This window comes from Telmatherina bonti (genome assembly GCF_933228915.1).
Source record: "Telmatherina bonti genome assembly, chromosome: 1".
Taxonomy (NCBI): Eukaryota; Metazoa; Chordata; class Actinopteri; order Atheriniformes; family Telmatherinidae; genus Telmatherina; species Telmatherina bonti.
This window is the reverse complement of record NC_136619.1, coordinates 14,202,863-14,228,781: the sequence shown is the minus strand read 5'-3', so window position 1 is coordinate 14,228,781 and position 25,919 is coordinate 14,202,863. Positions and strand designations below refer to the sequence as shown.

The window sequence follows — 25,919 nt, the reverse complement described above, 5'->3', positions numbered from 1 at the left end:
TGTGTATATATATGTATGTATGTATGTATGTATGTATGTATGTATGTATGTATGTATGTATGTATGTATGTATGTATATATATATATATATATATATATATATATATATATATATATATATATATATATGTATGTGTATATATGTATGTGTATATATATATAGGTATGTGTATAAAGTTTTTCAATTCAAGCTTGTAACTGTTACAAAGTTATTACAGTCACCAAGTACAGTCCACATGTAAGTGTATAGTCCACTCTTATTTGCATATCATCACAGTTTCAGTGCAGCAGGAAATGTGGCATCATTGTTTCAAGAGCGATCTCACCTCTGGACCAATCTGATCCTTTGTCTTCTAAAGTTGTTACACTTTTCAGCTTAGCTATAAATTACAACTCCTGTTGCATGCTGTTCAGTGAGGCTTGGAGGAATTTTATTTACCATAGTTCTTGGCCATGCAGTGATGACAGATTTCAATCTGAGCCAAGGGAATCAAGCAATCTGGAACCTTGTTGCTAATGTGTCAGAATATGAAAACCAGTCTGTGAGAGTCTAGGTTAAACTGTCTGTGTTACTGGAAATTTTTATTGCCTTTAATGCATGTCATGCCTGTTATCTTTATTATCTTTTTAATGGAAGCTATACACAATTTATTAAAGCTGTGGAGATCATTAGTCTGCTCTTTTTTTTAGATGAATAATAATGATTAGTATCAGTGCAAGCTGAAAAACTGTGTTTTTGCTCCTTGGCTGAGTCTCTTAAACTTTTTCTGAAATATTAATGTCCCTGAAAGATTGTATTTTTAAGGAGAAGAAGCCTATTAGCTTTTTCCTCTGACCTTATGACATTGCCACATGTATTGCCACTGTAATTACAAGGCTAACAGGGCTCCCCCCATCCATTTCAAAGCTTGAGCGGGTGAGGAGTGTATGTATTGTTCAGCTGATTTAAATAATTGGTGTGGTTTACTTAAAAGGGTGCCAGAGAGAAAATTATGTTAATGGGATAATTCAAAAGGAAGTTGGAAGCAGATAGTAACCCTAGCAAAGTCTGTCCTCCTCTCTTTTGTTATGACTTCAGATGAGTTTCGCTCCCAGGAAACTAAATTATCCTTCTGTGAAAAGAGATGGTCAGTGTCGTTTACACACTTGAAGGAGCTTAACTGGTAAAATCGCTCTGGAATTCGCACTAAGACTGAAATAAATAAACTTTTCTGTCTGATGAGTCCTCTCTCTGGGAGTTAATCACACACAGAGATTCAGACAGTTCTGCGTAGATACGTGTGTGTGTCCGTTCTGTACAGTAGATGTGGATGTCTGTATGAGTGGAAGTCCTGAAAGAAAGTTGGGATCTTTTGTTCATGTGTATTTGTGAATTCTTGAGTGTTTGCTTGCAGGCAGCTTCTGTCAGTAGCAATGATTTCCTGCTTACTTTGTGGTTGTTTTCCACAAACACTGATGACGAACACTTGTAAGCTTTTTATCCTTTTAGTAAATGATCACAGAGGTTGGATTACATGATCTGTGCTGATGGAATTGGGGATGGACATTTTATTCTTTAGTCAGAAATCAGTAATTAAACTGTACCTGTTATATGAAAATATTGGTGCTTAATTCCTGTTAATTATCATTATGCATTGGTTGTAAAAGCTGTTTTCTGTTCTAAATACATTTTTCTTTAAATCTCCTTCACAGCAAAGAAGTTTGGAGTGACAGAGGTCCCAATGGAGGCAGTCACATTCATCTCACATGCCGCACAATCACGACTTCGCAGTGTTGTAGAAAAAGTTTCTGTTATCGCACAGCACAGACTGGACTCCTGCAAGGTACGAAGAACACACTTATACACACACACACACGTAAGCATACTGTGTCTCAGACTCATAGCTTCAGTAACCATTTCAGTACTATTTGGCTCAGAATAAACTGTTTATCAGTTATAATTTGATAAGAAATCTCTGCCAATGAGTGCCTTAAAACTTGACACTCAGTTTAATTACATTGAAAGTATTTTTAGGACGTGGGGTATCTATAAACTGATGTTGTAGTCTTCTGCAGTCTGGAACAATTCAGGTAAAAATGTTGACAATGACATGCAAGTTCATGGTAATAAACAAATAATGCAAACAACTGTAGTTGTAAAAGACATCAGGACACAGTGGTGTTGAACCAGTGACTCAAACTGGGACTTTTAAATTTGATGTATTGTCACTGCTGATTCACCTGCATATTATTGGAAGATGCGAAGGAGGTTTCTCTTTGTATCAGTTGAAACATTGTTATATTCACCAACTTTTTTCCGCTGCCAACAAAAAACTCTGCATTTAGATGAATAAATAAATAAATGAATAAATATTTTCTACCTTGACTTGGTCTGTCCGCCCTTGTTGCACAACACCCACAGCTCCTTCTAGCAGACAACAACACTGTTATGTCACGTGTAAAAGTTGAGACATGCTTAGTTTTGCATAAACTTGGTGGCAGTAAATCACCTCAAACAGTTTTATAAGTGTCTCTGTATGACTCATTGTGATACTCTTTCCACACATTTCAGGTGCCAAAGTATCACTTGTTATTTTTGGTAAATACCAGCACCAACATTTTGACCTGAAAACAGAGTTTGTTCCAACAAATAAGAAAAAATCTGGATTTCTCTGGGTAGTCAACATGTGAAAGACTCAGACTAAACAGGCCTCTCTCTCTATGCTCAGGCCTCCTGCTACATTACCATGTCATAAATAATACCATTAATTAAAAACTGAATACATAAATAAAAGAGATAATGTAAATGTACAGTTACAAGTTGTGTGATAATGTAATGTTCATTGACAGAACAGAGGTTTATGCATCATGTTTGCCATTCATACGTGTTTGGTTTGTACAAGAGGCAGACTTTTCTTCCCATGCTGTCATCGTCATTTACTATTTTAACACTTGAGAAAAGGCTGACTGAGCGTAGTTTAGTCAAAACCAGTGCTTCACAGAGCTGCCTTGGATTTTATTCATTAATCCTTTATTTATGCAGGTATTTCCACTGAGACAGTCTCATTTACAAAAAAAAAAAACTGTTTTGGACAGAAAAAAAAGAACTAGCTCAGACAATAACAAGAGAAGAATGGGAGAAAAATAATATAATTGTAATTATAAACAAAACAAAAAAAGAACAGGTGCTGAGTTGTTTTTTTTTTTCTTCTTTTTTTTTTTAACCTTTCTTTGATGATTCTTTTAGCTTTGCAGCTTGATTAAAGTCCTTTTCATTGTTTTGATGGTAATTCATTTGTAATAACAGCATTGTGTACATTTGCAATTTTCTCCCAGATAATTGATAAGATCTTAGTAAATATACCACACGTGTTCCCATTTCTAATAATAACAATAAATATAAATAAATTATTATATGATTCACAAACATCAGTATGTTATTAAATTCGTGTTGTGCCTGAGCAGCTGAACTGTGTCTTTATGTTGAATACAAAACCACTAAAGGGATTAAAGTAACTTTATCCTGGTTTTGCAGCACTTTGGAAAATGCTCATACATGGCTGCAAAAAAACACGTACTTGGACATGCTGGCATGCACCAACATTCACACACAAACACACAGATGAACTCCCACGCAAGTCTACCAATAATATAAACATAGAAAAGTTCATGTAAGAAGTGTTTTAATGCCCTCAAGTTGTTACAGAACACACAAGCTGCAAGTTTTCAGTCAGTCAGTCAAAACCTGGGGTAGGCAAGAGCATCCACACACACACACACACACACACATCTGCACACTTTTCTCATTACTGGTGACTTTACCTCCCGTGGCCCATGAATGTAACTCTATAAGCACATTTAATTGGTCTACATTAAAGCACAATCCATCTCCACAACAACGCTAAATCATTGCAGTGTTATGAGAACTGAGGGGAAACTTTGAAAATGTTTTTCCTTGATGCCAAGACGGGAGGATGCGGAGGAGGTAGGACGAGCATTGCCACAGCTGTCCCCATCTTGTTTAGCGCCGCTTCTTTCCATTCGTTCTTCTCCTTTCTTGTGGTTTTCTAAATGAGGTGTGTTCGAGAGGAGCATGAAACTCTGTGAAGCCACTCTGTTGACATCAGCGGAAAAAAAAAAAAAAAAAAAGAAAGAGAGAAAGAGAGGAAAATTGAAACACAAAGCGGCCTTAAAGAGCAGCCGGGCTTCGGCAGGAGCTACGGCAAGAGTGCAGGCTCAGCGCTGCAACAAAGAGGAGGGAGGCTGGATGAGAGAGGCAGAGGAGGGGGGTCGGACGGGGGAGGTATGGTGGTGAAGAGCCTCCTCTGATGTGTCTTTGTGCTCTGTGCCACTCAGCCTCTCTCATGTGCTCATGGAAACTCAGATGGAAGACGTGGAGAGATTGATATAGATTTCAAGACAAGAACAGAGCTGCATCAAAGGCATACAGTTACACACACAAACATAAGAAATAAGCAATTATCCTATTAACTTTTGATGACCTACAAAAGTTGTTTTTACACTTGCCTTTCCATTTCCCACATGGGAGGCAATACGAGAAAGAGAGACGATGTCTGTAAATAGAAAAAAAGTAAAAAGTTAGTGTGTGCAAATGTGTGCAGATGTGTGCAGAGCGGCGGTGTTGTAGTGGAGCTGTGTCTTAAATTTGGATTCTTTGTTTAACCATTTATGAGCTTAAAGTCATTTGATGCACATAAGTATCAAACGATTGCCGTAGTTAATCATAACCATAGATTATAATGGCAGCGGCAGTCTGCTGCTGTTCTCTTGTAAAGAAGCTAAACAGATTAATTTGAAGTTGTCAACCCCAACACTTACACCCAGTATGCAGAAAGTTTACACCTGATGTTGAGAGAAAAAAGGATAGGAAGTCTGCAAAAAAAAAAGACATTTTAAAAAAATTTAAAGCACATCTAATTTTTCTATGTAAATAGATGTGAAGTATCAACAGTTTTTACAAAACTTCAAAGCAAGTTTCAGTTCACTTTCATCTGCATCATTTAAATGATAAAAAGCTCCAAAGATTAAGTTTTCACAACAACAAATGTAATAAGAATAATGATAAGAATAAAAATAAAAACAAAAATAAAAAAGACATTTCTGATGTATTAAGGGCAGGTTGGCGAGTATTCACATATACAGGGATTCATGTTTTTTTACAGATAGGAACCTTTAGGGCGCTACACACATGGAGGATGCATTTTAATGAAGAACTGAGATGGAGAAAACCCCACTGTGGAGTTTTTTGGAATTTTCTGGCAAGAAAATCCATAAAGGGTAAAAAGTTTAATTAATAAAGATTATATTTTTGATGTTACAATCTTATTAATATTAATTACAGTCCTATAGTTCTAATTTACTGTCTAAATAAACTCTCCTAGGGAGGACAATGACAGATAAAACTGGAAAAGCACTCAGAGAAGAGAGCGCAAACCTCCACCAAGGCTTTTAAAAAGTTCCTGGATCCAAACAGGGATCCGGATGGCCACCAAAATTAAATCGGTTCTTCCTTTTCACATTTCCAACAAGTCCTGAAAATTTCACGAAAATCCGTACATAAATGTTGAGTTGTCTTGAACACAAACAGGGAAACGTATAAACGCTGGCAAAACATAACCTCCTTAGCGGAAGTACATATAATACGAGCCAGAAGTTTGGACACGTTTTTCCTTTAAATAAATGGGGATAAGTGTTTCTAAGCTTTTGGCTGGTAGTTTAATTACCAATAATTGAGACAGCTGACATTTTTCTCTGTGATTAATTTATTTGTGTTTAGTCAAATTCACGACGTTGAAATATCAAATCTCTCTTCAGGACTTAAATCGGAGGTCTTTTTTTTTTTTTTTTTTTTAAATTATTTTGACTAATATTCTGTTGTCATTGTTCCTAAGAAACAGCTTCTGAATGCGACTTGGAGCGTTCTTCTTACTGTTGCAGTAACCCCCCCCCCCCCCTTTCTCCTCATCAGGACGACGAATGCTACGAGCAGTCTGCAGACGTTCGCTCGCAGCTACGCTTCTTCGAGCAACTTGAGCGCCTGGAGAAGCAGAGGAAGGACGAACAGGAGCGAGAGATCCTTTTAAAAGCAGCTAAAGTAAGTTTTCTCACCGTCCTGCTGTGTGTGGGTGTGTGTGGGAAAGTTGCTCTTTCAGCAGTGTGTGTTTGTACACAGGTGAATGTGTGGATGTTGCTTCAGTGCAGGCCCTGAATTAGAGTGTGACACCAGTGGATGAGGTGACCTCCAAGGCTCCTCTGTCCTGGCTTATCTTTCCTGGACATACAATAACATGGAGGGTGGAACCCGTATGTTATGTACCCCTAACGAAACCTGCGTACACCATGTAGCGGAAAAGCAAACTGTTCCTCACAACATCCCTGTGCCACATAGCTTGACAACTCATGTTAAACGGAGTCTCATACAATAACAAGAAAAGCGCTAAACTCTGATTCACTGTTCTAAACTTTTTTAACCCTGCAGTATTTTAATTAGATACAATAAATGAAAATAATTTCACCGTCTAAGCTGGAATATTGGGTGAAAAACTCCGCTTGTTGCAGGGTAACATGTAGAAACTGCGTCACATCTTCACCACTACCAGTTTTTAGTGTTAAACACTTCTCAGAATAATATATAAAATTTGAAGTGCTAGAGAATAAAACTAGGAGGAATAAGAACCGGAATAAGAATTAGGAATCTATTTTTACAAAATGGGGGAAATATGAAATAAAGATAAATGGGAAAAGATATACAGAGTAGGTGTGAGGACATTTAAAAGTCAATGAAAAAAAGCCTGCATGCTGACTCCAAGCGAAATGTTTTTGTCTTTCCCCAGGAATACTTTTCAGTCCCAGTTGAAGCGTCCTCTGGTCACCATTTGTATTTGACCTGTGGCTTGGAGTTGATGTGCAGGCGTTATTCTCTAAAACAGAACCGTTGTCTTAAGCGATTAGGCTTTTATTTATTGATTTTATTCTATACCAGGATAAAAGTGATGCTTTTTTAAAATTTAAAATTAGCATACTGAATAACGAAATCACCATTTCAAGTATTTAAAATCAGGCGTTTAACATTTATTCCTATTTGCTGAAGTAGTTTGCAAGACGACCAACACAATCACAGCTCTGCTTTGATTCTTAAGACCTCTCAGGATCTTCGAAAGGTGAAGTTAGACACCCTGCATATTCTGCTTGATATATTATTTGAACAAATCCTGGTCGGGACTTTTTTGCACATGTTTTGAAGAAACACGACTTGGTCAAGTGATTTGATCTGTGCGATTCTAAAGCCCTTTTTTGCATAATCTAGTCACTAACATCTGACTCTTCAGTGTATTGGAAAAGTGTTAAATTAACTTGCTACCAGTTTTAACATGATCTTGGCCAGTTTGGCTCCAGTTATAGCAAAACATGCGGTTTACACACTAAAATGTCGCAGAGGATGCTGTGGTCAGGGAAACAAAGATAAACACAACTCACTTTTTTTATAATGTCACAGATATAAACTCTGAAACTGAAGGTAAAACCGTCACGATTGAAATGTCTTTATGTGGGTTTTTTTTTTTTTTTTTTTTTTTTTTTTAAGTCATCCAGAAAAGCTCATTGTTTGTTCCACACTGTGGGGGCTGACATCCACAGCCCAGTCAAAAGTAGTAAACTAATCTGATTATCTCTGAGAGTCAGACCCCCTCCTGGGTTTCCTCGCTTCACCAGCAGTTAAATAAAATAAATAACATAAAAAACAAAACAAAACAAAACAGCAAAACGACTTCCAGCTGTCTTTCAGGATGCACCTGTGCAACAAGGCAGCTCTCCAGAGCAGAAGGCAATTGTCAAACATAAAATATGTCCCAATGTCCCCTTCGAAGGCTACATTTGCAGCACACTAAAGGGTTTTTTGACATGCCTTTTTAACAAATTTCCCCTGGTGGGATAATAAAGTTTAATTTATTCAATTCATTCATTCAATTCATATCCCAATACTGATGACAAACCTGGTATCATATGACGGGATAGAGCTTTTATCAGCTTTGTTTCAACAGCTGTACGTGTGATAAAGGTGTAATACCCAACGTTGGTGTGAAGAAGCACAATATAGTTGAAATAACTAAAAGAGTACTTTGACTTACATTAGCATGTAACGTATGACTTGTAAGATAGCTTCCTTTTCTTTAGAGTTTGAACGTCTCAGTATTACAAGAGTTAAACAGAGCGTAGCTCACACAGAGTCAAACAGTCTCACCTGCAGAGACACATGCAGGCCAGATTAACATGTCCGTAGATGTCCTTTCACTGAACAGGGAAAGATTTGTGAAGTTATATTACGAGACTGTTTAAAATCATCAGTTTTATTGTTAATTGCAGACAAAACAACATGTAATTGCAAGAAACATGGATAAGTTTCAATCTCTCTGCTGGATTTAGACATTAAAACGTTTATTCTCCACAAGTGTCCAACAGCTCTAACACATGTCCAGTGTCCTCGTCTGTGCTCTCTGCATGTAAAGACATTTGTCACTTACTAAAAAGAAAAAAGGCCTTAAAATGAGGAGAGATAACCATTATCCAAAAAGAGTGAGGAGAGATAGAGAGAGTTTTTGCAAATGAAAATGCCCCGCAGTGCGACATTAGCAGAAAGCTAGGTTAATTTAATTAATTTTGATGGAGTCAATGTCCCACAGTAAAGATTCTCATTGCAGCACACCTCACTGTCTTAATTGCATTATTAAGGCTCCAGTCCCACCATGCAGGATATTAGAAAATCCTCCAGTTGATGAAAACTGGCCACCAAACATCATGACCTCCTTTTAGAAGCATCCAAATAGTTTCTAATGGTCACTTGTGGAAAAAAAGCCCCTGCCTCAGCAGAAAACACACTTTTAAGTGTGTTGCTTTAAAGCGAGTGCTGCAGCTTGCAGACCCCTTTGTCAGCTTCCAGTTCTACGTAGTTAAACTCTCTAATCATTTTGTTTTTAATTGAGAAGAGCTCTATTTTTTAACAGGATTAGAGAGGAACTTTTTCAGATGTAGCTGTTGGAGGAGCTTCGTTTAGGGCTGTTTGCATTGCAGGAGCCTCGTTCAGGAAAGTTTGACTTCACCCCAGAGCCATGTCTGTGGCTTTTTGCCTCCCGTTACCATGGTGTTTCAGTTCAAGTTTGAAAAGCAGATCTTTGCTTAAATATTGGACAATATGCTGCACAAACGGTGCCTGATAATATACCAGTAGCTTTCCTGATGTCTAATTGTGTTTCCTATATCATTGTCATACATCTTTTTCCGAGTATTCTATGGGGGCAAACAAAGTTATCACGTGTTTTCTGAGTGTACTGGCTTTGATCTCAGCAGGCAATGTAAAAGGCTGAGAACAGGGAAGAAAATCTATCCTACAGCCTGTTAGAAAATTTAATTTAGTTTGGTCCTGATTTTTCATACTTCCACTTACGTGCTTTAAATGTCATGTTTTTGTTCAATTCACTAAACTGTAAGAAAGGCTTGTTTTGGTTTTATTCAGCAACCATTTAGGAAAAAAGCTACTGCTAAACACGTTAAAACTCTTGAGTGCTCCATAATGTCCTGCTGCCACACGGTAAATGGGAAATTCCATCTTCATTTATTTGTTAACTTACAGTTTAATAAGACATTTTAGCTTAATCTTGATATTGGTGATCCCTTGCAGGATTTAAGTGGCTTATTTTTTTTAAAAATTATTATTTATTGCAAAAGAACAAATAAAAAAAACAATTTGTGGATTAATGTTATGAAGTATTGTTAGAAATCTTAGTTTGAGTCACTACTGAAAGAGTTTACAGACAGAATATACTACAGTTGTGCTCATATGTATTCATCCCCTTTCATTAAAGAAAAGGCTGAATTTACAACAGTCACTCAAATAACTGGAGACTTAAAAAATGAAACAATAATTAAAAATGTGCAAAAATATAATTTAGTAATATAGGACACTGTTTTTTCATTTAATTTAGTTGAAGAAAGAAAGAAAAAACCAAACAAATTGGTCCTGGACAAATTAGAGCACTTTTCTGTTGAACAGTGGGACAAAATACCTGTCAACAGGTGCAGAAGTCTGACTGAGAGGAACAGAAAACACCTGACTGGAGCGGAAACATTAAAGGATTGTTCAACAAAATATTAGTTTATGAGTGATGTCATATGTAATAAATTATCTTATTTGTTTGCTTTTTTTTTTTTTTTTTTTGTAATTCACATTTTATTGAACTTTTATCTTTTCAAAACAATAACAATAATAAAAAATATATAAAATAAAAATAATAATAAAATATTTAAAAAAAAAAAAAGAAAAAAAAAAAGGCAGGTCTTTCAGCAGGCAAATTCAATCAGAAATTGTTTAAAGCAAAATTGAGAGGGTCCAACAGTCTGATTTGGATGGTGGGTGTTCAGCATACATAACATTCTTTATAAGTTCACATTAACCCAATTTTACTTTTCAATTTCTTGCGCACACAAAATCTATAAAACTCTCCCATTGTTCATTAATAGCTACATTTCCACCATTCAGTCTCAGTAACATTTTTTCATATGCAGCCATTTTTATAATTTCAACTTTCCATGTTTCTATATTTGGAGTTTGGGGTTCCTTCCAACACCTCAGAATCAGACGAGCACAAGTCAATAAAGCAGATTTTAAAATACGAATTTTTAATTTATTTACATTTGGTACTTCTCTTCTGTCTCCGAGGAGACAGAGCCTTGGTGAGATTGGAAGTATACATTCTAGCCAATTACCTACTAGCTTCAAAACCGTTTGCCACAGAGGGAAGACTTGAGGACATTCCCACAAAGCGTGTAGATACGTTCCACGCTGTGCCTTGCATTTCCAGCAAAGGTCATCTTTCATTAATTTCATTTTATTGAGTCTAGTTGGAGTGTAGTAGTATCTATGTATTATTTTATATTGAATATATTTACTTCTTGCTTCTCTAACATATTTTTCAGTGTCGGAAAGAATCCCCCTCCATATTCCTTCATCCAAAACACAATCCAAATCTTTCTCCCACAGCTTCCTTAAGTGATCACATCCTTTGCTGGTCTTCCAAGGACATACCTCATACCACTTGGAGGCTGTTTGAAATTTTAGTGGTAATTTAAAGAACTGTTCAATTACATTAGCTTCACTATTTGGAAGAATCTTATCTTTAATGCGATGTCTAATCTGTAGATATTTCCAAAAATGGGCCCTTCCCTTTAATTTATATTTATCTAATAGTGTTTGATAAGAAACAAAGTTACCCTCTTCAAAGAGATCATCTAGTATTCTGATACCTTTTTTCAACCATTGGGCCCAGTAAACAGTTTGTTTACCTATTTTTATTTTAGAGTTATACCAAATAGACGCATATTTTTGGGTGTTAAAAGAGATTCTACAGGCTCTATGCATGTCCTGCCAGATTTTCCTGGAGTGAGATAAAATTGGGTTCATCATATTGTTGTCTTTCTGTTTAACTGTTTGTGAAAAAAATTCTATGGGTTTGAAAGGGAACACAAGCTCCTGCTCAATTAAGATCCAGTCTAAGTCTGTGTTTTTTCCATTCCAGTGTTTTGTCAGTTTTGCCATTTCAAAAGAATTGCTGTAATAAGAAATATTTGGCAAGGACAGACCTCCATCTTTCTTTGGTTGATATAATTTATCTAAAGTAATTCTGGGTTTCTTTGTACCCCAAAGGAAGCATTTTATCATGTTGTTATATCTGAGTAGTAGCTGTGGGGGAATGCACAAAGGAATCATACAAGTAAGATAGTTAATTTGTGGGGCAATAACCATCTTTATTGTATTTACTTTCCCCCAAAGTGTTAAGTTTAGCTTGCCCCATTTCTCCAAATTTGCCTTAATTTTATTTAATAGTTTTTCCATATTGATTGTAATAATTTCTTTTACATCTGAATTTAATTTTATTCCTAAGTACTCCATGTCTTTTGGGAGCCATTTGAAATTAAATGCTTCCAGCAGGTTAGGGGAGCAATTCTGGGAGACTGGCATAACCTCTGATTTATGCCAGTTAATACAGTACCCTGAAACGTTAGAATATGTTTGAATGGTTTCCAGTAGTTGTGCAACAGAGTTGGCTGGGTCCTGACAAAGTGCCAAAATATCATCCGCGTAGAGGAAAAGTTTGTGTTCCCTGCCACCTACATTAACTCCTTGAATTCCTGACTCCTTTCTTATCATTACTGCTAATGGTTCAAGAAATATTGTGAATAATAATGGACTAAGACTGCACCCCTGACGTGTTGATCTGGATATTTCGAAGAACTGAGATGTCACCCCGTTAGTAAAAACTGCAACTTTCGGATTTGAATACAGGATCTATTTGTTTGCTTTTTAAAAAAAAGTATTTCTGTTGAACCAGGATTAGAAAATAATGTCATTATTTTCATAACATTTTTATTTATTATTACTTTAGTCAATTTCACCTTATTTTACAGGCAGCTGTTTTTTTTCCTTCTTCAATAAAAGGGTATGAATAAATATGAGCACAACTGTATATTTGAATACTTTTTCTCTTCTACATACAATCTATAGTTTTCTAGTTTTTATAAGTCGGCCTACAAATAAACAGAACTAGCTGAGTTGTTTACAAAATGCAACATGATAGGAGAAAAGAAATCCAACCATACTATACATTTAGTGCTACAGATTGATGACATACTGTACACCACAGTGTTATTTAAGCACACTACACTCCATTACGCCTAACCCAACAAAGCTTGTCAGCATCCAGAGAAGCACCAGGTTCTCGTCTCCCCTTCTCCTCTTCTCTCGGCTGTAAGTGGGAAAACCAGGGCAGCTGACAGAGGAGATGTAGAGCATGCCAGTGGCACCGCTGGCCTTTGTAAACAGTCCATCTGTACCTACCCCTCCCATTCCTCCGCCCCGCTGCCACCCACCTCCCTGCTTGCCTCTCTCGTGCTTGAGCGCCTGCTAATTTGACCCCTTGCATTAGAAATAATCCCCTCCACCCTCCTTCCTCCCTCCTTCACAACAAGCCATTTAAAATTATGAGTCAAGACTTGAGGGATGCTCCGGCCGACTGGAGGGCAAACACATTAGTCTTAGTTGAGATACAGACCAGTACGTGAACTGCCTGATATATTTAAAGCCAATTAACAAGAATGCATAGCTGCTCTCTGTACATACAGCAGAGTAAAGGAATAGAGAAAGAGTAGAAGAGGAGGGAATGTGAAGATCCAACGCTTGCTCTGATTGATTAGTCTTCAAGATGTGTGACAAAATATATTTGTAACATTTTGAAATCACAGTGTTAGAGAAAGGCAATAAAGCACAAACAGGACCGATGGCAAAAAACAAAACAAAACAAAACAAACAAAAAATATTAGAAAACGGACAAAAATAAAAAGATATATTCACCCAAAAATGTTTAGCTTTGTGTGATCATTGCTGGAGCAAAGTAAAATAACACAGCTAATGCCTGTATTCACAAACAACACTGAGTGAGTGTGTTGTACCATAATCTGCCCACGTTGCCTGCAGTGGTCATCTGTACGTGTGCATTTGGCTGTGTGGTGAAGGATTCCCAGGGACAAGTACATTCACCCAGATCATAGCTGCTGATTAAAATAGAAGTGCTGTGTTGTTACGCCAGGGATACACAGATAGCCACACCGGCTCACGGTGACACACAGACAGCCACTGCCACCGACAGTCAGCGACATCCTCTCCCTCTGTACGTGTATGTGTGTGTGTTGGCTCGTGCAGAATTTTTAATAACCTCTTTTGATTAGAACCCCCCTCCAGCAGCTTATTTAGGGCTGGATTTGGAGCAGGTTTAAAGGCCACTACCCCCCAGGGGGGTGCTCCATTGCACTTCTCTGAATTCAGATACAATGTCCTTGACACCTCTGTATCCTGTTCCCATTTTGCACTATTTTTTGCTGCAGCAGCAACAGATGAGTAGCTAAGTGGGGGGTGGGTTCCTTAAACCAGCTGTTAACCTGTGTCCACTGCCCCCCCCCCCTCCACCCCTCTTTTACTCCGCAGAGCCGCTCCAGGCAAGAGGACCCAGAGCAAGCTCGACTGAAACAGAAAGCTAAGGAGGTAAGCTGCTGCGGAGATCATTACCCTTGACATTTCCCAGACTCCACCGCATTAATTTTTCATGCCTCACTACATATGTAATGCCATTTAAAGTCGGACTTAAAAAAAGTTAGAGGAATTATTCGTGCCGATTGATGCCAATGTGTGAAAAATGATTCTCCGTGCACCAAAGACACCCCCTTTCTTTCCCCCTTTCTTCACGTTTCCAGCCTCCTCATCTTGCACCAGTAGGATTTGAACTAACTACTTTTCATTGCGTCCGGCTTTTTCACGTTTAAAGAAGGGTCATCAGATGCAATTTGTGTTACACATTCGTGTTCATTTTATGTCAATTGTTGTCATGTGATTGAGAAAATATGTCCAAGCCTTTGTAAAGCAATAACATGTTATGGCTTTAAAGAGAAGGTAGATTTTCTTTCTGTTTCTGTTTGTAAATTAGTTCAATTTCAAAAACACACGGTGTAGGTCACGGTGAAGGGTTGCAAACATGTTAATTCACGCTTTCCATTAGCTTCTCCTGCTAGAGAGGTTTAAATAAGACTTATTTCTTTTCCCAGTAGACCAAACCGCATAACTTACACCAGTGCTGCAAACTGAGAAGTGAAAAATCAACTGGTTCAGCCTTTTTCTTTCTGGTTGCTGTCACATCGTCTCTATTTCAACTACAGGTTTTGTGTCGAAAGAAATCCCAGTGGCGCTCCGAAAGTAGACCACACATCGTTTCGTGGATTGTTTACGCAAACAAAATTGTTCTTTCAAAGCATAGCTTTGCTTTTTTTTTTTTTTTTTTTTTTTTTTTTCCTTTTTTTTTCTCCCCTTTTTTGGCAAGTGTGTGTTTACACCACAATTACTTCTAAGTGTTTTCAGTCCCTTGCTCGCTAACAAGGATCAAGAGGAGTGGGACTGTGTGGCGCTTCTTTAGAGTTGTGTGGGTAGGCAGGGGGAGAAAACAAGCAGCACTCACCTGTTGTTGTTGTTGGAGAACTTATGAAGCAGACTTGGCTTCATTTAAGTTGCTAACTGTTTGAAATAAAAATGTATTCACCTCGGTAAAGTTAACAGTATGCACTTTTCCCACTTGCACTCTAATTTGTGCTCACGCAGCTCCCCCTATTTCCACCTGATAGCTCACCTTTTAATGGCGGCCACTTGTAACTGTATTTAGGAGTCATTTAAAATATCTTGCTCAAAGGTACCTCTCATATTACCGTTTGGCCTCTGTATTTAATTTTCAAGCTGTTCTTCACCAATGTGGTGTTGAACTTGCGACCTTCGAGTGACAAGTTGGCTTTACTTGCTGCTCTTCGAGCTGCCTGCGGCGCACTTGTCTTTTTCTCTACATCTGTTCTGACCGTTTCTTTCTAGCAATAGTGAGTCCTGCTGCAGCGTGGAACATTCACACTGGATCTCAGCCTACCCATAAACCCCGCAAATGCAAATGAAGCGGCGTAATAGGCAGAGCGATAGGTTCGCCCGGGGGCCCATGTGATCAAAGTGGATCTCCACCCTGTTAAGTGGCAGTCCGCTCGTCATCTGGATACGGCCGGATTAATGCCCCGTGAGGAGATGCCCCCATGCATGTGAGCGCACTTTCATTTTCATCAGGAATTTTAAGAAGCTGCTTTGGAAATGGTTACTTTAAGTAATGCCTCCACCCCTGCCACCCCCACACACATACACATACATGCACGTCCCCCCCTCTTTATCACCTCCTCCTCTACCCTCCCTCACCTCTTTCTCTTTTGCTTAATGGCCGTCGTTTCTCAGCCCCCCCCCGTGCCGCTCCGGTTTTCATCACCTGACTGGCTTAAGGGGACAGAGCTGGCTGTTTGTGTCACTGCAGAGTCTGTCGGCAGCTCACACATCTGCACAAATTTCATCAGGATAATGAGCCCGAGCTGCTCTCGCAGGCGAGGGGCACAAGAGCCAGCCTCTCTTTTAGCCTCTACCGCCTGGTCACACGCAGGCACAAAGAAAACCACCACCGTCAAGCGATCATCAGTCTGAAAGGATGGAATTACAGTGCGTTATATACATGAGCCATGTGTCAGCGAGTAAATCGAGCCACTCGTTCTTTAAAAAAGGCGGATTCGGTGAAGATGTCGCTGTGGTAAACGTAAGCCTGAGGGTTAAGAGATGGTACTCGCTTTGAGGCTGGAGCTGATTTTCATGTCTGTTTCAGTTTTACAGCCAAGAGTCCCAAATTTTCCTCTGAGTTGTCAAACCTGCACAACATTTAATACCTGCGTCATTTGACCCCTATGTGTTTTAGGATAAACAACACAAAAAAAGGACAAACTGAAGGGATAATTAGGAATTTTTCTCGGACCGAGTTTGCAGATCAGAAGTGCCAGAGTCTGGACCTCGATATTTACTACCCTGCAACTTTTAGCGGCAGCCATTCTCCAACACATCTGAATCAAGTGACTGTCTTGTCACCAGGCCTCTGCAGAGCTCAGTGACATGCAGATGAAGGAATTCAGCCATTTATTCATTTGTGTTGTTGAAGGGATGCATTTAAAAGCTGCAGGACAAAGATCTGAAGGGCTGGACTTGCGCACCCCTGCTGTGATTTACCTCAGCAGGTAAACGCAATCCAAAAACACTAACACCTTGTACTGTAGCTCTACTACAGCAGAGACTTTAATGGCTTTCATTTACATTTAGAAGATGTAAATAAGAAAAGGTTAAGGAAAACAGTAAAATAATAATAAATAAAAAAATTAATGGCATGTGCTTTGTCTTAAAAAAAAAGATGCAATTAACATCATGAAGACACTGATAAATGACTTCTAACTTGTAAAAAGATTAGATCAACTTGCTCACCAGATGTTTCGGATTTGAGCTGGTAAAAATAAACTCAAGAGACTGATCACTGTCTTTTCATATATGTTACAATGTCCCAGATATTCCCAGACATTAAAGTCATTTTCAAAAAACAGTTGTTTTATTTTCCTTTTGTGGATGCTAACCTTGTTGTTTGTGGCTGTGTGTTGGCCCCTGTGATGGACTGGTGACCTGTACAGGGTGCACGTTGCCTCTTGACTAATAGCAGCTGGGGTGAGCTCAAATAAATAAAATAAAATAAAAACAGGAATCATGTGGTTGAAGCTAAGATATGTTACTCAAACAGGTTGGAAAAGCCAGAAAGAAGTACTTAGTTAAAAGCAAGTTTTAAAATGATCGAGGATGTGAGCTGCTATGATATGGAAAGGCTGCTGGAGAGATCAGCAGCCGCAACTGAGGAAGCTCTGTGCTCTCTACCTTTTAGTCTGGATCTAAAAACGTCCAACTGTAACTCATTCATACAGCTCTCCGCTTTGTATTTAATATGAAGCTGTAAAAACTCTTGAAAAACACATAATCAGATTTTAAATTGAATGCTGTGATGAAGTGGAAGCCAGTAGCGTCCTATCTCGGAAAGCAGGCTGCTGTATTTTGTACAATGTGCAGACAGTAAAGTGACATTTGATCAATACCTACATGCAAAAAAAAGATAAATATCTAAATCAGGGGTGCCCAAACTTTTGGCCTCCAAGATCCAAACTGAAAATGATCCAGTGAGCCACGGGCCAAACGCTGCAGCTTTAATGATGAAACACAAGTAAATGCATGGAGTTATTTTAATTATTGTCCAATAATTAATACAGTTTATTCTTTCAAATTTGGGCAAATAAAATGTTACATTAATAATCAATATAGCAATAGAACAATAAAGCCATAGTTAAAAGGGCAAGAAACAATAATTATAACCACTAAATGGCAACCAAGGGCAACATGTCAACAACAAGAAACAGTGCATGTTGAACAAGGCAAATTGCCGAAACTTATTGGGACACATGAAGTTGATCTTTGGACTTTTCCAGTCTCTCCATGTTCGGTTTCACCTGGATCACTGACAACGTGAGGATGTCGTTGAGGTGTGAGTCATTCAGGGTCCCACTGAGTCTGGTCTTATTGAAGTTCATGACACTGAAAGTATTTTATTTTCCTCAAGCTCTATATAAACAGCGACTAGCGGGCCAAAAGCAAAGTGCTGGCGGGCCGATTTCGGCCCACGGGCCCCACTTTGGGCACCCCTGATATAAATGATCAGAGCACATAAAAGCATAAATTGCTCTTGAGGTCTTACAAGGGATTGAGGTCTTTACCTTACTAAGGACTCTTAATTAAAAAAGCTAGTCTCGACTACCGTGTAAATCTATTAAATATCTGTAGGATTTTTTTTTTAAAGTGGGACGATGTCCTCTGTGGGTCACTGCATTAACTACCGATCATGCTCTTAACTCACCGTATCAAATGACTGGTCAAACGACCATAACTAAGACCTAACACAGACCTCCACTTTCACCTCACTATCTATCTTTGCCTTCAGACTCTTTCTTCATTCTCCACTCCAGCTTGGATATCTGTCACTTTTAGAAAACTTTCTCTTCTGGTCTTAGCTTTAGAACAAAACCCATTTTAATACCTAATAGCCAGATTGATGCAACATTGAACAAATCAATGCTCTATTGGAAATTAGCCCTTTCCAATTTGGATAATTCAGTCTGAATTTGTGGTGAATATCTGTGTCGCTAAGCAGCTAGAAATGCAAGCAATCTTCCTTTGGACCAAGCTTCAAGAACGGTGAAATCATCAGTTCAGTTGTTTGGTAGTTTCTGTCAAGGGTTGTGGAAAAGTATGGTTTGCTTCAGGTGAGTCCAGAAGGGCTGTGGGATTTTAATTTTGCATACTGGTGCAGCCATGCCTCAAAGTGTGTTTGTAAATTTTCGTGGAAAGCTAAAACAAATCCCTGTCACCAGCAGCGCAGACTGGTCACATCGTTGCTGCAGAGGTTTTGCGTGAGAGAAAGCAGTATGTTTCCTCCATTCACCACCATTTGGCCAAAAGGTCAGATGGGCTATTTCAGAAATGCCCCCAGTGAAAATCAATGGGCAAATCGTGGAGCTCAGTTCCTGTTTGTTATTGTTGTTGTTGGGTCTCTGTATTCTGTCTTTTCCATCACTAAGGCAAGGGGGAGAGGCAGGCTGCGCCTAAGCACTGAGAGCGAAAGGAAGAGCGAGGGACGAAGACAGAGAGATGGAGAGAAAAGAAGTCTGTTGGGTTGAAGGGGGGGGGGGGGTTGAAAGATAGAGAGATAGAAAGGGAGTTAAGGCCAGTAGAGATACATCACAGTGTCAGACACACAGACAAACTGCAGCCACAGATTCATCATTGCAGCCGCGTCTGCAGGCGCAACTGGACACAGGAAGAGAGTGAGCTGAAGAGGGGGAATGGAGAGAGGACAGGAGAAGAGGGATGAGGGAAGAGGGGGAAGACAAATTGGCTCCTACAGATGGCCCAAATCAGGCCAAAAGCACCTGTTAGAGTGTGTTCAGCTCCGAAAGCAAACAATCTCATGGCAAGAACGCAGACATTTCCACAGTACGGCGCAACTCGTGTCAGCTGTTTATCACAGAGTGGTCGTTCAGGCAAAAAAAATAGCTGCGTAAATGCAAACTTCAGGTTGTAAAGGATTCTTCTGCTGGGCAGCTTCCACATCTTTGGTGCAACAGCTATTTCTCAGGGGTCACTTTTATGAAATTTAACAGTCAGTGCTACACATCCTGACTCCCTGCCACCCTGTTTTGTCAGATTGCTGTCATGTAAAAACGTTTTTCTGTGTGAACTTATCCAAAGTAAAATACAACAGAAAGTTAAGCTTCGTTGATTTTAAAGTAGTTTTTCAGCATTTATGCTTCTGTCAGATAGCTGACAGCAGTGAACAAGAAAGAAGGGAATAGAGTGATGAGGAATAGCATGCATTCGCTGCCCTCGACCGGACAAGATCCATGGAAGTGTTGGCGGAATAGTAGCCCTTTTAACACAGAGATCAGACGCCCTGGTTTAGCCACTCGCCCACGCACTGACCAGAAAGAGATGGCATATAGATGCATCAGTATGTACTATCATTATTGTGGAATAAGAAGAGCCATGAAAACAACACCAGCGTATGGAACATCCTTCCCATCACACCTGTGGCTCTGGGAGTGCACTCAACACACTGGTGCAAAACTTTACATCCCTGTTCAATATGTATACCTTACAAACAGGTGCAGCTGTTCTGCTGTGTTTAACGATCAGGGTGTTGTCCAAAAGTTCAACCAAGCTCACCAGGAACTGCAAAGGTTAAGAAGCTGGTTAACACAGCCCAATGATGGTCGAAACACTGGCGGACTTTTAGATGATGTGGGAGGGACCATAAGGGAGTACGTGGTCCTCTCCTCTTCCCTTTCCATGCCTCTGCATTACCATGCCCTTACAGCAACACTCTTCTTCTAGCTTAAAGTGTTTCCAGAAGAATTGTGTGAAACTGAGAGCTCTCCAAAGGGAATCTCAAAGTTAGAATAATTTTCCTCAAATATTTTTTTCTTCTTCAGGCATTGAGGCTTCTTTCTTTGCCTGTTTGACATGGCAGCATTGCTCAAAATCTCTTGGACCTCTAACAAATTAATTCTGCCCTAACTCAACTTTGAACCTTGAATTGCACCAATTAAAACCCTGCAGCTGTTCGTCTTCCCTCGCTGCGTAAACATATATGTTAGAGTCTATGAATTCAATTAAACTAATATTCATGTGACATATGCAAACCCCCATTTTTAAAAAAAATTCTTTTTAATTGAGCATGCTCTGCCTCATTGCCCACACAATGAAGAACATTGCATATTTATTCAGCCAGCGGACAAGCTGAGCATATATACAACTCAAATCCTGTGTCTGGATTGGCCTGGCATCCTCCACAGGTGAGCAGGTCACACAGAGACCTAAATCCATCCACTTTGAAAGTCCCCATCAGCCAAAATCTCACACTTCTCCGGAGAGGAGAGATTGTTGTGTGTCAGAGGACAATGTAGCAGCCGTGTTGTTCTTATTAGGTCCGTTGTATCTGCGAGTTCATAGGCTCTCATCCTCTGGCTCTCCCTACAAACTGCTCTGTTAAAAGAAAAAAAAAGGCGCCTTTCCCCCTTTAGGTAGGCCCAAGGGCAAAAGCCTGCTACCATCCTCCACGTTCTCTCCCTCTCTGCACTGACTTTCAAAGAGAATTCCTGCTGTTCTGTGTGTCCCAATTCATAGTTGTTATGTTCTTGTCTTCTGGCCTCACAAATACACAATGCATTCATTTCACTGGGGTTGCAACAACTCGAAAGATAGATGAGCATATGCTTTTCTTTTTTTTTTTCATAATCACAAATTTGATGATAGATTTGTTTAATTGCGGCCTCTTATTTATTATAATTTCAGCTAGATTTCAGTTATGTTTTAAGAAAGTCACGAGAGAGGTTGATGTTGATGTTAATTATCACATAAAAAGTTTGCTTTGTAGGTCCTCAAGATACGCAGGCTACTACACAGTACGCTGCAACCCTATTTTTATTTGTTGCTTTGTTGTCTGAAGTCTCAACTTCAGTTTTTTTCTTTCTTAACCTTAAGACATATTACATGAAAAAAAAAAAAAAAAAAGAATCAGGCTTTAAAAGTACCTTTGGTGTTCCTGTGTGTTTTCTAATATTACAAAGTGCTGTAATGAGAAGGAAAACAACAAAAAAAAAAGAAAGGATTTTTTTTCCCTTTTTTTTTTTTTTTGCCTCTGAGGGAGATAGTGACTCGTCTACTTGCTGTACAAGCCTGTAGGTTCACTTTTCTCTTTGTGCACTGGAGAACTCCTTGGGACTCGAGCGACAGGGGAATTGGGTGTGCTGAGCTACGCTGGTGGCGAGGTGCCAGCCTCCTGTGCCTCAGATATAAGTGCGAGGGAGGCAGGAGGCAGGATATGTTTCAATTAGGCAGCAAACTTTACATGCAGAGGTATAAAGAAGAGAGAAAAAACTGTCGTCCTCTTCAGGTAACTTCCCCCTTCTGACCTCTCTCAAAAATACACTCCTCCGAACCGCTGCGCCCCACCTTTTCTCTGCTTCTGCATTTTTTTTCGAAGGTGTCATTCTTGTGGAATTCTTGTGGGAAGGACAGTGGCGGGGGCCTTTGTGAGGTGATGCAAAGTGTGCCAGCTCGGCCTGCATGTTTCCATTAGATTGTCATGTTGGCTAATTAGAGAGCGGCAGCATGATTCACCTTGTTAATTAGGAGGACTTGCACACCATGTGCCTGGGGGCGGTGTGGGGAAGAAGAGCCCAGCCTTAGAGCCCGCTAGTCGCCTGCTGCCTGTGAAGATTCCCCCTTCTCATCTACCTTCCTTTCACTTCTTCTTCTTCTTCTTTTTTTTTTTTTTTTGATTTGGAAATGAATAAATCATTGAGATCGTCCTCTCGGAGTGAGAATATCTGAGTTTTCATCTTTTACTGGATGCAAATTAGGTGTGATCAATAGAAGGTGACGAGCGGCGAATCTAAATGTTAAAAAAAAAAAAGTGAGACAGGGAAAGAAGACTGCTAGACGAAGCATGGAATGAGACAAAGCGAGAACATTTAAAGTAGGAAATTTTCCCTTAGATAAGCAGTATTTTTAATGATCACCACTCTTCCCCTGCTGCTCCGGTGTAACACCATCAGAATCTGCCCAGTTCTGACTCCTTCATTAAATTCTTTTTCCATGGGAAAAAACCCCCCTGAAATGTAAATGTTGTTATTTATAGAGATTACACTTATTCCAAAGTAAAGGCATTAACTCTGCCAGACACATTCAGTTTATTCATATATTTCACTCAGTGTCCTTTCATACAGTTAAATTCCTGCAAATAAGTTCAGATGAAAAAAAAACAAAACCGCAGGGTCATGAAAGTGACACTCACATAATGACCTCAGCTCCAGGGACAACTGAGGGCTCTAAATAATTGGTCCTGGGCCCTGGAAGCACTTTTGACATTCTCGGCTTCAGAGGAAATGGAACAGGCTGTGCCAAGACTGTGAGCTCATGCATTTAGTTTGAATTTATTTCCATAGGTAAAATAATATAATCAGACAGATTCACCTGAATCTTTGATATAATTTATGTGCTAAAATCAAATGATGCAACAAAGTTTTAAAGCTTTTTGTTTTCTCAGTGACAGGCATTAAACATCAAGTGATGCATGGAATATGCATTATGTAGAAAGATTTGTGTTTGTGCAGCAGTACAAACCAATTGTTTTAAGTGCTGCATCTGATGAGTGTTAGGTTTAACAGTAAAATGTGTCATGAAAACAACGTAGTGTGCCACGTCTGTGCATCAGATTTCACTGTGCAGCACAGTGGAGCTTTATGTCAATTCAGACTCACCACAGCAATATTATTTTCAGGAACACTACCACGCATAATAATAGAGTTTGAGTGATGAAGTCATCCACGTGTCTGTCCAGCTGTAAAACAGAGAATTGCCTGTGTTAGCAGGTCGGGGCTCAACTCGTCCTTTTGTAGCATACGAGTGCAGATGGAGGAGTGAAATCTGATTGGTTACTGCAAATGGCCCCCCTTTCCCTGCAGCAAATTAACTGCCAGGCACTTCGCATGAAGAAATGCCTCAAGATGCAGCTCACAGATGTTCACGTAATGTCCGCCATGTGGGTGTCAGGTGAATGAGATGCATGGATTACAGGCGAACATAAAACACATACATTTCATGTCAACACACACTCCTGCCAGGCAATGGGCAGCTTCCCACAAAGGAACATGCAGAAAATACACTCATTTAATACTGGAGTTTTCAATTACACTCAGTTTTGGCATTTATGTCTGTAGAGGAAATTTCTTACAGACTGACACACTCAGACTTTGTCAGAATAATTGGTGTTATGTGCATATCATCAATGTGGACTATTCTTTTGATGTAGCATTAGTTAAATGTTTTAAATACTGAATAAATGCTTAAAAGCCAGCAGCTCTGTAAACATGCATGCAGGCACTGCTAACAGTGGTAATAACCACTATCTGATGTTTAGCCGGTGTAATGTTTACCATGTGTGCAGGAAGGCAAATGTTTCATGATTAGCCTAAAATAAGTACTGCTGGGGTTCAAGTGGATGTCATTAGCTCTGCAGGTATTGTTTAGAGCTAATTGAAAATTGAGCACCATATAGTTTAAGTTAACAGTAAAGGGCAGCATGACCTCATGACAGATTTCATGACAGTGCATTTTAAAGGCCTTTCAAATGAATTACTAAAGGATAAATATTGCGTCTGCGATGGTTTGGCGAGCTGTGCAGAGCGTACCCCGCCTTTCGCCCAAAGACTGCTGGGATAGGCTCCAGCTTCCTGGGACCCTTCATCGGACTAAGCGGTTAGGATAATGAATGAATGAATAAATATTGTGTCTAATGATTCTTATATTCTGTGGCATCAGCATCTGTGCAGAATTTCATGGAAAAGAGCCATGTTTCTGTTGGAGGTACTTTTATTTACCATTTATCTTTTCAATAGCAGACAAAGGGACTAAGTGGTGAAAGCCCCAACAGTATCTGACACTGTTATCAGGTATCAGGTCACCACATACAGCAGCATAACAAAAGTCACTGTGACTGCCGTATGACATTCATGCTGCTTATGTGAAGTTAGTAGCATGTAGATATCCGTGGTGCTGGATCCAAGGGCTGCTCCTGCCAATATATTAGAGCCCCACCAGACACAGTTTTTAGATTCCTGGCGGTCCCTCAAGCCACTCTGTTTTTTTCTCTCTCACATAATGCCAGTTTTATCTTTCAATACTTTGTCTCACACGTTGCTGTTTTTGTTAGTGTTAATGTAACACTGTGGAGCTGTTTATGCTGTCCAAAGCTGCCGATTTAGCTGCTGCAATCCAATATCAGATACAGTCATACTGTCCGGAAGAGCACAAGGTAAAATGGTCTGATAGTCATATTTTAAAACACTCAAGACAGTATTTTGCTGGAGCATGAGTTGTGACCTTGAACGCAGCATGCTTTTTGAACATGAATGTGGCTGTTACAATGTTTATCTTCAGCATATAATTATGACTTAAATGATGATTCCAATGTGAACTGGCTAAAGAGTAATCACACTATTAGACTGCTTCTTGATACAATTCACTGCAGCTGTGCAAGTCTGCTACCAGGTGCTAAATCTTCTATTCTGTCTCATACATTCTGGGAATGGAAACTGCATGACACAAGCAGATGTCAGCAGTCAGTTGATAGTTTTCAATGCAGTCACTGCGCTTTGAAGTACTTTGCATGTGTATAACTCCTGAAGAGGTTCCCTTCAGTCTTTTACTAGGAGTGGGAAAATCAATCGAAAAATCAAAAATTGAGATTTTTTGCTTCACAATTTTAAAATCGATTTTTTTTTTTTGTTACAAAATCTCTATATTTTTTAATCAAATAAAATTAATCCTCTATAAAACTTTTGTCATTCTTATTGTTTTTATTGATCTTTTAACTTGTCTCCATGGGCAATATAGCAGCAGAATGATGGTTTGGCTACTCTGTTGTTTTTTTCCTCACTGAAGAAAACAAAAATGACGAGCAAAAAAGGTTTTATACATTTCTTTTGTTTTTAATCTACAAAAATCAGTAATATCAAAGAATTGTGAGAATCGCAATTTAAATCGAATCGGCACCCAAAAAAATCGGAATTGAATCAAATCAGGACGAAAGCATATTGTCACAGCCCTATCTTTTACCATATCAAAATTTTGTGGAGTGTTCTTAAAAATCAATAAAACGGTCTATTATTAAGTTTAACTTCTTTATTGATGGTGAACAAACTCAAATAGGTGACAATAGCAGTGCAAACCTTGTAAACATAAGATGTTTCTAATGCAGAGGATTTTAGAAGTCTGAAATCTGAATAATAGCATATGTCATGTCTGTATATTTGGAAGTGCCTACCCGTCTCATCTTTGT

At 39.1% G+C, this 25,919-nt stretch overlaps 1 protein-coding gene across 1 annotated transcript in view; it reads left to right on the top strand.

The window, feature by feature from the left end:
• Positions 1-25,919, top strand: part of LOC306769714 (transcription initiation factor TFIID subunit 4) — a gene marked incomplete at both ends in the record, with an annotated part of 95,984 nt that overhangs the window by 36,923 nt on the left and 33,142 nt on the right. The window contains 3 exons of the mRNA XM_079258409.1: positions 1,693-1,823; positions 5,969-6,094; positions 14,030-14,086. Of these exons, the coding sequence (XP_079114535.1) occupies positions 1,693-1,823; positions 5,969-6,094; positions 14,030-14,086 (314 nt within the window). The remainder of the gene's footprint in view (positions 1-1,692; positions 1,824-5,968; positions 6,095-14,029; positions 14,087-25,919) is intronic.